General features: G+C 52.7%; 6 protein-coding genes across 6 annotated transcripts; 4 read left to right on the forward strand and 2 right to left on the reverse strand.

Annotated features, from left to right (window-relative positions):
• Positions 1 to 5,678: 5,678 nt before the first annotated feature.
• Positions 5,679 to 6,202, forward strand: BBA_08752 (uncharacterized protein; the record flags this gene model as incomplete). Its single annotated transcript, XM_008603849.1, has 4 exons — positions 5,679 to 5,713; positions 5,890 to 5,943; positions 5,978 to 6,054; positions 6,198 to 6,202. 4 exons carry the CDS (start codon positions 5,679 to 5,681, stop codon positions 6,200 to 6,202), a joined length of 171 nt encoding a protein of 56 aa, XP_008602071.1.
• Positions 6,203 to 6,881: 679 nt separating this feature from the next.
• On the forward strand, positions 6,882 to 7,671 carry BBA_08753 (ErfK/YbiS/YcfS/YnhG family protein; the record flags this gene model as incomplete). The annotated part of the gene is made up of 3 exons (XM_008603850.1): positions 6,882 to 7,113; positions 7,290 to 7,544; positions 7,655 to 7,671. The coding sequence occupies 3 exons, from the start codon at positions 6,882 to 6,884 to the stop codon at positions 7,669 to 7,671; spliced, it is 504 nt and encodes a 167-aa protein (XP_008602072.1).
• Positions 7,672 to 7,876: 205 nt separating this feature from the next.
• BBA_08754 (phosphonoacetate hydrolase) lies at positions 7,877 to 9,162 on the reverse strand (the record flags this gene model as incomplete). The annotated part of the gene is made up of 2 exons (XM_008603851.1): positions 7,877 to 9,087; positions 9,144 to 9,162. 2 exons carry the CDS (start codon positions 9,160 to 9,162, stop codon positions 7,877 to 7,879), a joined length of 1,230 nt encoding a protein of 409 aa, XP_008602073.1.
• Positions 9,163 to 9,597: 435 nt separating this feature from the next.
• BBA_08755 (C6 transcription factor) lies at positions 9,598 to 11,668 on the reverse strand (the record flags this gene model as incomplete). The annotated part of the gene is made up of 3 exons (XM_008603852.1): positions 9,598 to 11,308; positions 11,369 to 11,478; positions 11,549 to 11,668. The coding sequence occupies 3 exons, from the start codon at positions 11,666 to 11,668 to the stop codon at positions 9,598 to 9,600; spliced, it is 1,941 nt and encodes a 646-aa protein (XP_008602074.1).
• Positions 11,669 to 12,640: 972 nt separating this feature from the next.
• Positions 12,641 to 13,756, forward strand: BBA_08756 (putative agmatine deiminase; the record flags this gene model as incomplete). Its single annotated transcript, XM_008603853.1, has 1 exon — positions 12,641 to 13,756. One exon carries the CDS (start codon positions 12,641 to 12,643, stop codon positions 13,754 to 13,756), a length of 1,116 nt encoding a protein of 371 aa, XP_008602075.1.
• A 1,523-nt stretch (positions 13,757 to 15,279) lies between these two features.
• On the forward strand, positions 15,280 to 15,897 carry BBA_08757 (FAD binding domain-containing protein; the record flags this gene model as incomplete). Its single annotated transcript, XM_008603854.1, has 1 exon — positions 15,280 to 15,897. One exon carries the CDS (start codon positions 15,280 to 15,282, stop codon positions 15,895 to 15,897), a length of 618 nt encoding a protein of 205 aa, XP_008602076.1.
• Positions 15,898 to 16,005: the final 108 nt, after the last annotated feature.

Genomic DNA, 16,005 nt, shown 5'->3' on the forward strand with positions numbered 1-16,005 from the left:
ACAGTTGATGTGGAAGCTTGTTCGTTTGTTCAGCCTGTCTGACTAACTACGTACGCCTGCCAGCTGTCGCCTCATTGCGAAAACTTGGCAACATGCATCTTTTTGCATGACCCGGGCGAAAGGCATGCACGGTATATTTCAAACTCGATTCGTCTGCGATGCAAGTCGCACGTTCGAGCTGCACGATGAACAAGCTTATTAGCTCCAAACATTCACAATGCAGTGTGACAGCGTTGGTCACCGCGCGTATCGGGTATCGACATTGTGCTAATAAGATTTCAGGCACAAAACAGATATCAGCCTATTAAATGCCGTCATTTTTACTACCGGGGCTTGCGAGTCTACACTACAATGAGGTAACGGCCGTTATCATGGCCCGCCACAGCCGTTACATTGGCGTTATGACCGCGAATGCAACGCAGGTGGTGGCGTCAACAGCCTGCTCGGTCATCTCGTCTGGACAAAATCTCTGAACCGAATGCACTCTTCGAGTGGCCTGCCTCTTCATTCATCAGTTGCCAGCACGATCGAGATACGCGTTTCGACATGCGGAGCTGGTGTTTCGGAGCGACCAGTGACCACCACTGCGCTCCGCAGATTTAAAGAAAACGATCGCGAGCATAGGATGGCCAATGACTGCGCTCAGCGACTGATTGGCCAACGTTCCAACAAGTCATCAGTACTAGTACTTACTCAGTAATGGTTATTACGAATATTGTATTGCCCCTTGACCAGGGCCAACCAGCACCTTTCGATTCTTTCCCTAACCCCCGGCCTAGCTCTCCCACATCCCAGCAAGCCCAGTCGCTAGTCTCGCTACCTACGGGCCGGTTCGTTTCATGTTGGCGCAACTCTGGGTATCTATCGAGAACGAGACGAAAGGCATCCACGGAGAATTCAGTCATCCGAATTCACATCGCGACTCGTGCTGGAGATTCGTTGGCGTCGCGGATTTGCCCGTGCCACGGACCTCTGGAAATCTTACTCGAGGCGTGCATGCTGATGTTGCCGAGCCGATGCCTACGACCCTTGTCACATGTACTTTGTACATCGTTGTCCTCCGCGCCCTGACCACCAGTCTTCCCTAATATTACCGGCGACACGCCTAATTAATATCGTCTGCCGATGAGCCCCTTGGCCCCTCCTCGGTGCTGAGGCTGCACTGTGTTATTGATACGCGAGAGGCTTACATTGTTTCCTCCAAGGCAAAGCGAGAGCTGTCAACCGTCTCTGGTACAGTTTGTGGCTGCTGCACGGAAGCCTGCAAAAGGGTCCGAGCTTGTGAGCCACCACACCAACCTGCAAGCCACATCACCAGCATTTGGGCATCATCGGCAAGCACTCTGTAATTTGCTTTTGACGTGCAGTGTCTAGCATTTATGCGACGCACCCGCGCATGAAAAGATGCAACAGTCGCCCCCCCCCCTTCCCCTCGAAACAAAGGAAAACCTAACCGCAAACTCGCCACTTGCCCCTTATTCAGCTTCTTGGCCAACCGACAAGCGTGCAAGTACTTGGCTTGAAGCTTTCCAATAATTCCGATTATATGCATGGTTCAGTCTGGTGGGAGTGCAATTTCAACAAAGTCACAGACCAGCTGTTCGTACACTCGGTGAATGTGTACTCTGCGACCGCCATATATGCTTTCAACACCCGCAGCAAAAGTTTCAAAGCTGTCCTCGTTAGTAGGCTGCATGTCTCTGCTGGCCACGACTAACAGGTCAGTCTGTGAGATGTAGATGCGTATGACCCTGCAGCCTTACAGCTAGAAAGCGGAATTAATTCACTACCAGGACGGTGAATTTGGCCGTTCTGAAGCCCGCGCTACATATTTGCGAGACACATGAAGTATGTGTTGCGTCATGTTGCCGTATGACAGCGTACTCGGTAACACGATACTCTTCCCTGGGAGACATGAGCTATCATTTTGAAGTTCAATTCAATTACGGAGCTGTATGGCTTAATATTTGAAGGTTCAACGCTACATCGCCTCCTTCAGGGCCACGCCTTTTTTTGTCTTGTGTCTGTTGCCAATGACATTGAAGGTGAAAAGCTGTCGGTGATAATCTTCGCTCTTCAGCAGCACCCTTTTCATGATGGCTCCCTGACTGAACCTGGCCAATCCCGAGTGGGCCCAATTGCCCAGAAATACACTTCCTTCAACAATCTGGAATGTCTATCCTCGGGCCGTTCCGTTTTACAGAGAAAAACGACGAATTTTCGCTCGGGTTATGAATCACTGGAATCATTCAAGAGTAGGTCTCTATTGAATAGGCTGTTGACGCCTATCTCGTTCACCGTTCTTTGCTAGACCTGATTCCTCTAGTGGCATCTCCCTTGCATGGCGATGTCTATTTGAAACATGCAGATGGTGAAGGTGAGGTCGAGAGAAATTTCGACACTGCAGGGATCGTTATTGAGTGTGGAATCACACTGCGCCACCATTACACTTGAATTCGCCCTTGTTATTGTGGCCCGTCGCAGACTTCTTTGACGGCAAATCTTCTCAAGGCCGAGACGAGCTTTCATTAGCCCGCCGTTATAAAGAAAAGCGCCAACAGAATTTGCGCATACTGTTCACAATCGGTGGGTATAGCATATCCTCCAATTTGCTGCAACCATGACCTCGATGGATCTATTAAGCTGCTTCGCGGCCTCCGCGAGGCCGTGAGGTGGAGGGAGAGATGGATTGGGACGAGTGGAAATCATTAGTCTTTGGATCGCTACAAGGATGAACCCGACCTCCATTTACTCTAATCCAAGGAGAGCTGCGACAATCCCTAAACTTTTATCATCCGTGTTATAGCTGCGCCCTGACTTCGTATGAATGCCGACTCCCTGGACTAAGGGAAGCCACGGGTTTGGCACAGCACCACTAGGCACTGAATCATGAACTCTTCTGGCCACGGCAAGGGGCAACAATATTTGACGGATATCAAAGGACCTGGTCCTAGTCCCTGAAAACGTCAGTATATGAAAAAAGTCATCAACATGTCACGCAAACGTGAGAGTGGCGCGGAAATAGCCACATGTTTCTCCCTAAGCATGCATGGCTCACTGCTAGTTACAGATCGACCAACTCAATCGAAACATTGTTACGGATACATGGCCTGCTTCCAGTGAGGTCAGGCTGCGTTTTGCTTTTTTTTTTTTTTTTTCTTGCCGGATTCCTTATTGTTTCATCAAGAAAGGTCAGTGGCAGTGGGTGCTCTTTTTTTCTTTTTGATCATGTCTGTTCTCGTTTATCGTCGGCGCACTCATCATTGCTTTTTTTTTGTTGTCTTTGTTAGTTACACCGGCAGACCGGGCAGCCTCTTGGTCCCTCACTGACACCACATGCACGGCAGGGTATGGTCTGTGCCACCGGCTCGTCGGATGCATTTCAGCGCACACTCCTCCCCGGACCTGCTGAACTTGTGAATCTGCTCTTGTGCGCTGCAACATTTTCCAATTGAGCTTTCAGCCAGATCCTGGGCAAGGGACGAACAGCAAAGTTATGGAGAGTTGTCCCACGAATCGAACGGCACCAGATCTGATGCAATCCACCCCAGCTGTTCCGGTGCTTCGAAGTTTTTCCTTTTCAAAGAATGTTTCCTGCCTCTTCTCTGAATGTGAGACATTCTAGACATTCGACGCATCGGCCGGGGAAGACAAAAAGGTAAACTGGATTGGCGGTGGGGATACGAAGTATTGCGCACGCGTAAGAGTCTGTGTGGCTGCTTTCTACCAGTAAATTGCCGTGCTTGTGTCGTCTGTGGCGATATTTTGGAGACATTGCATGAATCTCTCTTGTCATCTTATGTCTTGTTCCCTGTTTCGGTGGTTGCGTGGGTACACGCCACCAAAGCTTTTCTTCTTTCTTCAACACCCCTCCCTGGTCTTTTCCGCACTCACCAATTGCTTGTCGCAGAGACGAAAAAAGATCATCGCGGCTGATCTCGAGCCCAAGAGACAGTGTGCTTCTCGGTGCAAGCGATGTTACTTTTTCCTCTCCCTTTTTCTACACCGGTTCCGCAAATGCGGCTAAATGCGTCGCAACTCACCGCCACTTGTTGGCCCATCCGAGATCGAGAGGGACCTCCGCCTGTGAGCTTGTTTTCTCAATGATTCTTTCCGGTGGCGCAGGTGAGGCGACCTTCATTCTCCGCCTCTTATTATTCACACTTTTCGCCATTGCATGTTCAGCTGTGTTGACTGTCAGTACCTCCACTTTGTCTCGGCGCTTCTGCCGCCTGCGCACCCTCCCACAAACGGAGTGACAATCATGTCGTAGAAAGAACCCAATTTGACAAGAGCCCAGGCCACGGGAGATGATGCTCAAAGTACGAATGATTGCATTTCGCTAGCACTCTGCCATCGCTGTCAAACATTGTGGGCGCTTCAATGCTTGGTCAAAACATATTTCGAAGGAAATGATCAGATTGGGCAATTAGCCAAGAAATCCTCCCTCACAACCTGACTTGGTGAGCACGGAGGCTAACAAGCAAAATGCATTGTGACCCTCCTCGGGTTGTCAGGATCTCTGAAGACAACTTCACCACCACAATATCAGAAAACCACCGCTGTGCTTTGAACTTGTAGATGATGTCAGCTTCAAATCAAAGACAGACCCAAAATCGGACATTTCACATTCTTTAGCCACTGTCGCGAGGACAAACAAGTGGCTAGATGAAAGCGCTCTCACCTACCCTATACCTCCAACATCACAATGCGACACTTTAAGACGTTGCAGCGCTGATAAACGCATGCGCCCTGACGGGGGCGATGCACGCTTTCAATTTCCGGAGCTGCGCAATCCGCAGTGCCTTGACTCGGATCATCACCACAGTGAAGCCTCGAGTTCATGGTGGCGCGAACGGTACCTCATGTGAGCGGCGCACCTCACCCACCGGCAAGGCTTCTCCAAGATGTACAAGATGTATCTAGGATGCTCCTTCACCCTCAGTGCACATGCACGCACCGAAGGTCTCATGCGGCATCGGCGGCTTGAAATCGAAGCTCTTCGACATGGCGGCGCGGGATATTACGATCAATGACCTTGCTGGCGTTGAGATGACCGACCGCCGACGGCGGGATCGAGTGCACCGCAGACGTTTCGACAGGCAACGGCTGGTGGCTTGTCAACAACCATTATACTCGACGCGCTCGAGAGCCTACTCGCCAAGGACCGCGTGCACCACGATGCCATCGTTGAGACGCTCGCGGGTGAGCTAACGAAGCGTGTCGCCAAGCACCAGCGATGCCGCCTATCGTCGTCGTGGCCGCCTACCTTGAATTCACGGCTAACGTGCTGGCCGAGCTATAAAAAGAGACGCGGCTATATATGTCAGTCTCACTGACGACAATTATTGTATGAGGTTATTGGCTGATTCTGACCGATTGGGTTCGATCTCAGAACCCGCTCCACCCACTCGTCCCGGACAATTTGTCGCATTGAGAACTTATATCTACATATAAATCAATTCCATGTATTGATGTATCATCAAATGACAATTTGCAACTATACGACATCATTTTGTCTTTGGAAAGCAATGTAATTACTGCCTGCGCTACCTCATAGCCGTGTCAGTGACATCTGACACCGCGCTGGCGTAGGGATGTTGATGACTCAATCTATAGAATTATGAGACCAAACTCCAGCAAAGCGCGGCAATGACAGCTCAATCTGTCCAGAAGTAATGTATCCTTACGCGATCAGCTTTGTCCCGAAAAGGTAAGCACAGTGTCCGGCAAATGCTACCCAAGATGGCGATGGCGCTTGGGATCATGTGCATCAACGCAATGCCGAATGCCCGTCGTTTATTCTCAGCTGCGGGCTACATGAGCGGGTTCCTGCGGTGATTTGGATTTGCAAAAGCAGACTCTTTATTATATTGGAGTCAAAACCAGTCAATCCGGGATACAAACTGTGCGACGACACTGTGTTGATGGGACGATTCCCGTGTAAGTAGTCACGGGTGATCTGCTGGGTTTCAAGGTGTCGACCAAAGGCCAAGAAACTTGAAAAGTGGCAACGAAAAAGACTTGCATCTCCGAGACTGGTAAACTTTGCAGGTGAGTTTCTAACGAAGACTTCTCATATGCATTCCAAGCTAGAACATGAATGTTGGTTTTCAACCCCGTACGAATGCCGATGTGGGTTCACTGTCAATCGCAGCAAACCTTGTGTGAACAATCTACATGAGACCTTGCAGCAGACTGAGTTTTTTGTACTCTGTCATGTCGATGAATTTGACTTTTGACGGTATGATGTGCAAGCACAAGAAGTTTATCCCTTGCGCGCTACCTTGACATGCATGTAGAGCACCTGCAAGCCACTTCCACCCTCGCGGCAGAGAACGATTGGCTTCCGCTTCATCAGCAGCCAAGCAGCCCTGTCCCCGGGATTACTCGTAGACTTGAGCCAATTCAAAAAAAAAAAAAAAGTATGAGAGAAGAGAATGGCTAGTTCCCAATTGGTCTCACCTATCATGGCCGGAAAACGTGGCCGCGGAATCTTTGGCGCCTCGCGAAACAGGTCGCATAAGCAGTAACTCGGCGCATCAGACGGGTAAGTCTGGCCCCCTCCCCCCCCATGGCTGCAGATGGCATCGCGCGACGATTAAAATTGTCCACGTTGAAAAGATTGGTCCTGTTGTCGTGGAGCCAGCTTGAAAAAAGCAGAGTCTTACACCCATGCGCTCGGTGATATTTAACGAGCATTGCCAAAACCTTTTGTATATAGAGCGCGCAATGCCAACCCTTATGTCTATGGGCGCTTTATTCTAAACATCTTTGTGCAGGCGCAATCCGGGGCAAAAAAAAAAAAAAAAAAAAAAAAAAAGGAAAACAGCAATTAATTCTTTTACTAATCTACACTAATTTTCCACAAATATCTCATCATGAAGGGTCTTTGCGTTGCTGCCTGCACGCTGGTCCTCGCCGCCGCCACACCTCTCACCCCGAGAGAAAACACCTGCACACAGGGCTCCAAGACTCCGTACGGCGCCCTAACGCACAGTGCCTGCCCCTGCTGGAACTGGTACGAGATTCAGACGGGCGATGGCGACTGCGGCAAGGTGGCCAGCAAGTTTGGCGTCAGCCGCGAGGACGTCATCCGGGTGGAACCCGGACGTGAGCATGACTGTTGACGGCACGTTTTACGACTGCATCAATTTTTGGCCGCAGCAGCAGATTTGCGTGGGTAAGTTAAAAAAAAAAGAAAATTGGGGGAAATATTGAAACTCCGTGTTGGACTACGCATTGCGCAAGGAGAGCAAACTAACAAAAACATTTGATTATCCCCAAAGGTGTCACTCCTCCCAACCCTCTTCCCACGCCTCCGTGCAACGCCGCCGACGCTCCGTATCCAGTCGGCAAGGGCACCGTCTGCGGCTGCAAGAAATGGTACCGGATTCGGCGTGGTGATGACTGCGGCCCTGTCGCTTCCGAGTTTGGCATTTCGGCGGACCAGCTCATCGAGTGGAATCCTTGGCTGTCGGCCGACGTCGACGGTACTCACTACCCTTGCATGAATATATGGCCCACGGATAACCTCTGTGTTGGTAAGTTTACTGGTTCTTTGCTTTTCATGTACGTTTTTTCCCCAAAGAAAGAGTATTGACTGGACTCGATAAGCCGTGTAATTTTTTTTTATCACGATACGCTGCCATAGATGTCTCATCATTTTAAGCGATTTTGCCGAAGCTACATTTTGTATATACTCTTTCGACTGCTGGATAGAACCGGCTAGTTAGTTTCAAAAAATGGAATATTCTCCGGCTGGACAGGAGTGGATGCTGGCTAACTGTCGCTAGACGACATTGTGTACATTTGGAAGTAAATTAAAACGGGCCAAGACATTACAATCTTTTCAAGATGGCTCGTCGTTGCTAGCCTACTGACTGTTCAAGGCAATGTCAAAAATGTCGTAATTTTTCCACGCACGCGTATTCGCGTCCCTGTATGTGACTGGAACAGAAAGCAGAAGCGGAATTCTCTGCTCCGACAAGCCTCCGTGCGAGCGCAGCCGATGGCCCCGGAGACCCGACAAGTCGTGCTCTGCTTCCTTGGCGCCCAGCACCGCATTCTCCTTCGCCACAATGACAAAGTCGCCCTCTCGATCCAGTGGCATTTCAAATCGAGCAGCAGCTTGCTCTTTGAGTAGCGAGACCTCGACCTTGTCAAACGAGCCGATGAACGCGGCCATGGCGGGAATATGCCCCGCGTGGGACTCGGGCACGTAGACGCGCACGAATCCGCCGAGAGCACCGTGGTGAACAACAAAGGGGTCGGCGATGGGACAGATGACGCGTGCGCAACCCAGGCCGAATTTCTTTTCAAGCTCGTCCTGAACATACAAGACGACGGGGTTCCCGTCGGCGTCCGACTTGTCGCTCATGCCGTGGTCGCCCGTGACGGCCACGACGGCGCCCAGCTGGAGACACTCGCCGATTCTCTCATCAATCGTCGCCAGAAACTGCTGCGCCTCGCGCTCATGCGGCGCGTACTTGTGCTGCACATAGTCTGACAGCGTCAGGTACAGCAAGTCGGCCTTGTCCTCGCGCAGTAGCTTGACGCCGGCTTCGAGGACGTAGAGGGACAGCTCCGCCGAGTACTGATCCGGCCGCGCATCGTGGTGGCCCAGCCAGGCCAGCACTTTGTCGCTGGCGAGCTGCGTCGAGTAGCAGATGGCGTCGGGGCGGTCGAGGAGGCCGCGCTGCAGGATCTTGCGCAGCTTGTCCTTGGCCGTGACGGCGGCCACGCGGACGCCCTGCGCGGCCATCTCGGCTAGGATAGTGGAGCCGCGCACGAGGGCGTCGTCGACAATCATGGTCTCCTTGCCGGTGAGCCGGTCGAGGAAGTAGTTGGTGGCGATGCCGTGGACGGCCGTGGGGGCGCCGGTGATGATGGAGACATTGTTGGCGTTTGTGACGGACGGCATTGAGCAAGTGGCGGTGGCGTGAAAACCATTGCTCATGAGCTTGGCCATGTTGGGCAAAATACCCTCGGCGAGGCCCGCTTCCAGATATTCGGGATCAAATCCATCAATGCAGATGATGACCGTTGGTTTCCGAGGTAGTTGATATGTCCTGCCGTGGAGAGTAACTATCATCAAGGGTGTTGGCATCTGCGATGCAGCAGCACGGCATAGCTTTGCTTACCAGACTGTGCATTCGACATATTGACAAGACTTTTGAATTCTTTCAAGATGGGGTGCTTTGATCACGGAACGAGGAGCCTTTTCTTTGAAATATACTCTAGTTGGGGTGGATGGTGCAGCTTCAGCTGCTGCCGCGTATCCAGCCTAGCGTGCCGCCGGCGCGAAGACCGAAGCCTGGCCGGCATCACGACTGCACCAGAAGCATGATGACTCTAATTGATACCGAATGCAAATTGCACTCGGGGGTGAGACCACATATATGCATGTGCGGAGTACAGCAAAGCATAGCAATGGTACTCAACCTGGTCATGACAAGGCGGTCACCTGTCCGTCATGGCCGTCCGTGTACCCGGAGCGGGGCCGGTACTTGTAGCCATCGTTTCCTTTTCCGATTGTTGCCATACTCCACGTAGAAGTTGCAATCTTTTCTCTCAAAGACTGCACGGACATGATGCTCAAAGAAATTCCGAAAAGTCTGCTTGATCAATCAAAAAGTCATAGGTGCCCATGAAAAAATTATTCGCCGGCTCCCCAAACATGCCCATAACATCATCTCCGTCGGCCGCCAAGCTCAGCGTAGGATCCTGCAGCGCAGGCTGTTGATCGGCTGGATCGATGCCTGACTCTGCAAGTGGCCCAGGCGCCTCTTGTGACTTCATCTTCTGCACAAGCCCGCGCATACCCTTGGTCATGCTCACGAGCAGATGCCTCCTGTGCATCTTGGACGTGACCTTTTCCAGCGCCGTGACCGTCTCGGATATGAGTGGCCGGATCTCGCTGCTATTGACCTGGATGAAGCTAGAGTACTTGGAAGAGACTTTGAGGAGAAACACAATCGAAAAGGCGAGCATGGTGCCAAAGTAGATGGGCAGGCCGTCAAAGAAGGACTGCAGTTCTTCGTCCGCATTTACCAAGCGCAGGATTGACATGGCAGACCGCACGGCGGCATTGGCAATTTCGTCCAGCTCCATCATGACCTCGGCGGATTGCGTCTGCATTCGTGTCGCCCGCGTCGCACTGCCACGGAAAGCGTGCGAGCATAGATATAGCTTGGAGAAGTGGTACTGCAGCACGACTCCTTTGCGCGGGTAGTTGCCAATGTGAGGGTTCGGCGCAAATCGTTCCATCCATTCAGCGCGAAGTGTGTCCATGGCGATGTTATACCGCCGTAGCGCAGGTAGATCCGTGTCGCCCAGCGGCTGATTAACATCCACACCAAAGGAATCCACGGCTTCGGATAAAACAGTCCAACGCAAAACATGGCTGACTAGCCGCGCATCATCTTCGGTTGTGTGCGGAAAGTCGAGAAACTTCCTCACGCTGCGGATCGCCTCGCACTGTCGCGTCAGCGGAGGGCGTCCAAACGGAATGCTGAAATGATGATCGCAAATGTATACGAGATAGTATAATCGAGCATTGAGATATGCCTTTTTGTCTCCTCGGAGCGCTTTGAAGAAGCTCTTGTGCAGCTGCAACTCGGTTGCCATGCGCACAGCTGTGCCAACAAGGGTCCATGCAACCTCGCCCAGCCAAAATGCGCCGATGCAGAGTGCGCGAATGTCGTCAATGTTGACGTCTTTGGAGAATGTCTGCGAGGCGCACTGCGAGAGAAAGGCGGCGCAGCACGATTGATAGTTGGGAGAGGCTAGATGCAGTGCCCCGACAGTGGACACGGCGGCAACGAGTAGTGGCGAGGAGGAGCGAACATTTTCGAGAGTTCTCGTTTCTACGTCGCCAAGGATACGGTAGGGGAAGTGATCTAGCCTGGTTTGATAAGCGTCAAAGTATCTCTGAGCGGCTTCGAGTGTGATGATGCCGCGCGATATAATGTCGCTGCAGTTGGCAAGCCGCGGCTGCGCCTCTCCTTGTGAGATGTAGAACCCGGGAAGAGAGCCGGGGCTGGACTCTAGATCCATAACAATACTCCAATTGTTGCCAGTGGGGTTGGCCTCTTTCAGAGGCTCCAGCTGGGTGCTGCAATGCTCTGGTTCCTCCGAGATCATTGTCGTGTCATCAGCCTTGTCTGCGGCCGTGGTGATATCAGCTACACTGTCCTGATCGCCATCGAGAAGTCGCAGGATTTCTGCCGAGTCGGCGCTGCTAGAAGCGCCGTTGCGAAGAACAGCCTCTATGCGGTCAATTCTCCTTTCCATTTGGCCTTTCCAACTGAAGGGATTGGCATGTTAGCAAGTCACAATCGTGAGCCCGTCATCTCCCGTCACTTACAGATTGTCATTTTCGAGTAGCATCTGCAGACTGCGATTGACGGTGCACGGTAGTCCGCGCTTCTTGCAGCGAGTGCAAGGCGGTTGCGCATCTTTCATATGACACTTGATCTAGCATCGAGTTGGTACGAAAGCCTCCGAAAGTTCATGGTCAGGAAGTACACCCCAAGTAGTGCATTACCTTTTGCTTGCGACACGCGACACACGCGGTAATCTTTCGTGTGATCGTCGGCGCCGAGCCGGCGGGTTCTCGATCCTGACCGACAGCCGGGCCTGTGCCGTTGCTGCCAGATACCGGCATCTTGAGCGAGATATATCAGATGAAGATGGACTATAAAGGTGATACGAGCCCCCAGCGGAGTGTGCTGTGGTGCTGGGTAACTGCGCAGTTAGCGGCAAGGCTACTGTGCTGACAATTGACGTCGCGTGCCGTCTGGTCCCTGCAGCTAGCTACACGCTGCCGTGAGACAATTGGGTAAAAAGTTCCGAGACTACGGTCAAGTCACCGCATGATTGTGAGATGCTCGGGGATGAATTGACTGGCCTTGGATTTGGGGAATTTGCAGGACTTGAGGCCGATTACCCACCTCGGGCTTCTCGCCGATTGTTTTTTTGCCTGGGTGCCATTTCGGCTTAGCGCGGAGCCTGCGGGCGCTGCTTGTTTGACTTGCCACAACGTTGCCATTTTACTATCTTGAGTTATTTAGTACTTGAGTGCTTGGCATATCCAGCTCACAGATGGAGGTATTTTTTAGCCATCTAGTATCTCATTATACTCCCCCATCATAATGACACATAACAGCTCGACGCCAAACAGTCAGGCCAAGTGAATTGGGACAATCTCAATTTTCATCAGGAATTATTTCTCTCCGCGGCGCAGCCCAGAAACGATTGCGCGTCTATACAAACTCATTCAAACTATATTAATACAGAAACCGTTCACCATCCCCACCAGCCTTATGCCTAGCTTCCAGACTAACAGCGCTGCGCCTCGTGAAAAAGGAAAGGCTACTTGATTTGAAGACGAATTAATAAAGTTCACCACCGCTTAACCCCCCGCGTTTGACTGATCAAGAGTCTGCCTCGGCGATGGCGGACCTGGAGCGGCCTCCAGACAGATCTTATCCCAAATGTAGTTGCAAAGTTGCAGTAAACACACAAGTAACCTGCATACGCGAATAAGAAACCAGGCCAACATCGCGCACTGTTTTGCGGCCCAGAAGCTTCGTCCCTTTCGTACTCGGCGCAAAACACACTCGTCAAGATTGCCACCATGGCTCACCGTGCAACCGCCACCTTCTTCCGCCCCGCGGAATGGGAGAGGCAGGCGGGCGTCATCATGGCCTGGCCTGCCGCCGCCAACGACGCCTATCTCGACGACGACAAGCAGGGCCTCAAGGACGTGACCAAGGACATCACCACGATTGCCGAGGCCGTGGCGCTGTTTGAGCCTGTCACGCTCGTCGTCACGCCCGAGCGCCTCGAAGAGGCCGAGTCGCGCTTCAAGCGCGCCAAGAACATCACCCTCCTCCCCATCAACGGCTACCCCAAGCTCGACCTGTGGATGCGCGACATGGCGCCAACCTACGTCGTCAACGACGACCCAAACGAGGACGCCCGGCTGCACGCCGTCGACTACAACTTCAACGGCTGGGGCGGCAAGTACCCTACGGGCACGCGTAGCTGCCTCGCGCGCATCGTCGCCGCGCACAGCGGCATACCCGTCGTCGCGTCGTCGCTCGTTGCCGAAGGCGGCTCGTTGGAGGTTGACGGCGACGGCACGCTCCTCATTACCGAGAGCTCCGTCCTCATCGACAACCGCAACCCGGGCCGGGGCAAAGGGTGGGTGGAAGAAGAGCTGTACCGCACGCTCGGCGTCGACAAGATTATCTGGCTGCCTGGCCGGCGCGGCCTCGACATTACGGACGGCCACGTCGACGGCCTCGTGCGCTTCGTCGCGCCGGGCCGGGTCCTCCTTAGCCAGCCTAGCAACACCGATGACGCCGCCGCCGCCGACCCCTTTGTGCAAATGTACCAAGAGGCCCGTGACATTCTCACAGGCGCTACCGACGCCCGCGGCCGACGGTTCCGCATCGCGGAAGTCGCCGAGGCGGACCTGGGCAAGCTGGACGTGAGCAGGCGGGTGCGCAAGGATATTGAGGGCGGCAAGGAAGACTACCCGTCGCTGACGTATGTCAACTATCTGGTGGTGAATGATGGCGTCATTTTCCCGCAGTTTGGGGATAGGAGGGCGGACAAGGCCGCGCTCAAGATTATACAAGAATTATATCCGAAACGGGAAATTGAGCCCGTTTACATGTATGATTTGCCCTTTTATGGTGGTGGAATCCATTGTTCGACGCAAGAAATTCCTATTCCGACAAACTGAATTTTCTTCTCCTGTTGACTAGTTTTTTAACAATCCACAACTGTGTTCAAGTTGGGGGCGGATAAAAAAACAATATCATTATATGTAGTAATATGTCTTGGGGAACTGCATTGTAGCCAGCTGATAGACCCTTGTCACTTAATAAGTATCGGAAATTTGTTCTCGACCCGAAACCTTGTTTTTAGCTCACTTTGACACTTATGCAAGTGATATCATTCCCGACCCCGTAGTTGTGCATGAAAGTATGCACCTTGACGCCGGGTGCTGCTAGTTCCGTCGCTCGATGGGACCCAATTGTGCAGAGCCACAAACGACGCCTCTTCATTTCCCTCCAAGACCGGCATCCATTTTCGAGGCGTTTTTCCTTTCTTTTTTTTCTCACACCTATGTTGCTATCAGTAGTCATGTTGTCGCCCCTAGTTAGAACCTGGGTGACGAATACACTCGCCTTGCATATTAAGCATGTGATCCCGGTCATACCACGGAAATGCCAACTACTTGGTTGGAAGGTATACTGTATTCCGATACATGATGGCCAAGAGGCCCCTGCGTGCATCTCGGGCCCTGCCGCTACTTTATCACCGGAAAGTTCTCGGCGAGCCGGCAACCATTCCAGCCATCAACCATCGTGCTGTGAGAGTGGTTGGAGTGGTCTGGGTCGTCGCATTGCTGAGCAAGATTATGCTGCCTCGGCATTCCACTTTTTGTTTTTAGGAATGTGAGAAATGAGGGCAATGATTGGCAATCTATAAGTTGTCAGCCCTTTGAGGCGTAAAGTCAAAGCGCTTTGTAGTGGGACCCGGGCTCTGTTGACTCGCAAAACACAAACAGAAGCCCGAGTACGAATAGGTTTTAATTGACAATACCCTGGTGTCTCTACCTTGTCCCATGCTTATGTATACCGCATTGAGAATATGTCCGAAGACGGTACAGCTTCCTACTGGCAGATTGGTACCAGGTTGGCGACTTTTCAGCCCCCCACGTAAAAAGTCTGGGGAAAAGGCATACACACACACACACACACATACAACAGTTACCAATCAAGGGCTCTTCTGCTGAAACATTCACAAATGGGAAACAATGAATGCTCGTATAGTCAGCACCAACTCAGGAACAGCTGACCCCACCAGATGAAATCGAGAAAAGCAAAATCCCGGGTCGTGGCGTAGCTGTCAATCGGTCACCGCAACAGCCCGACGGTCAGCTCGTCACCTCCGTTGCGGGGTTTCGCCCAGAAGGAGCATCGAAAATTTCACAAAGAAGTGGTATCCAGTGAGCGATGCAACATGGTCCATCTTTCTTCTCCCTAATAAGAGTCACTCATTATACATGAGGCTCCGTGCTGATCATTGCAACTGTCGTCGCCCTGCGCCGGCGTCCCACTCCCTGGACAATGTCTTTTCCCCAAACAGCCATGTATATAAGACATTGAGCATTGCAGAATTCCATTCGCCGTCTGTATCATCCGTAGCCCTCTTCTACTCCGGTCTCTTTTTTACAGGTAGCCCCTAGTAGTCCCACCAATGGCGCGCCTCTTTGCCGCCGCCGTCGTCGTGCCGTTCCTGGCCCTCTTCGCCTCGCCCGTCTCCGCCGCCTGGAAGCCCTCGAGCGACACCAAGGCCGTGTGCGACGCCCTCATCCAGCAGTTCCCCGACAAGCTCGCCTGGGATCCCCTCGGCCCGTACGGCGTGAGCACGCTGGCCCGCGCGCCCGCCTACAACGCCGCCAACCTCGACTACTGGAACGCCGCCAACAGCCTGAACCGCGCCGCCTGCGCCTTCTTCCCGTCCACGACCGACGAGGTGGCCTTTGCCGTGCAGACGCTCAACCGCTACGAGTCGGTGCGCTTCGCGCTCAAGGCCGGCGGGCACAACCCGAACAAGGGCTTCTCGAGCGTCGGCGGCGGCGTCCTGATTGCGTTTCGGCCCAACCTCCAGACCGCCACGCCGTCGAGGGACGGCAGCGCGATTGAGATTGGCGCTGGGTGTAAGTGGGAGGATGTGTATGGCGTATTGCAGCCCCTCGGCAAGACGGTGGCCGGTGGCCGTCTTGGTGATGTGGGCACGACGGGCCTCATTCTTGGCGGTGGGCTATCCTACCTTTCTGCTCAGCATGTAAGTGACACTTTAGTAAAGCGATAGCTCTGCATCTCCTCCCCTATCTTTTCTATTATATCTATTTCCCTCTTTCTCCTCTGTCTCTCCCTCTTCCTCTCTCTCTCTCTCTCTCTCTCTCTCTCTCTCCTCTCC

This window comes from Beauveria bassiana (assembly GCF_000280675.1).
Source record: "Beauveria bassiana ARSEF 2860 unplaced genomic scaffold BBA_S00039, whole genome shotgun sequence".
Classification (NCBI taxonomy): Eukaryota; Fungi; Ascomycota; class Sordariomycetes; order Hypocreales; family Cordycipitaceae; genus Beauveria; species Beauveria bassiana.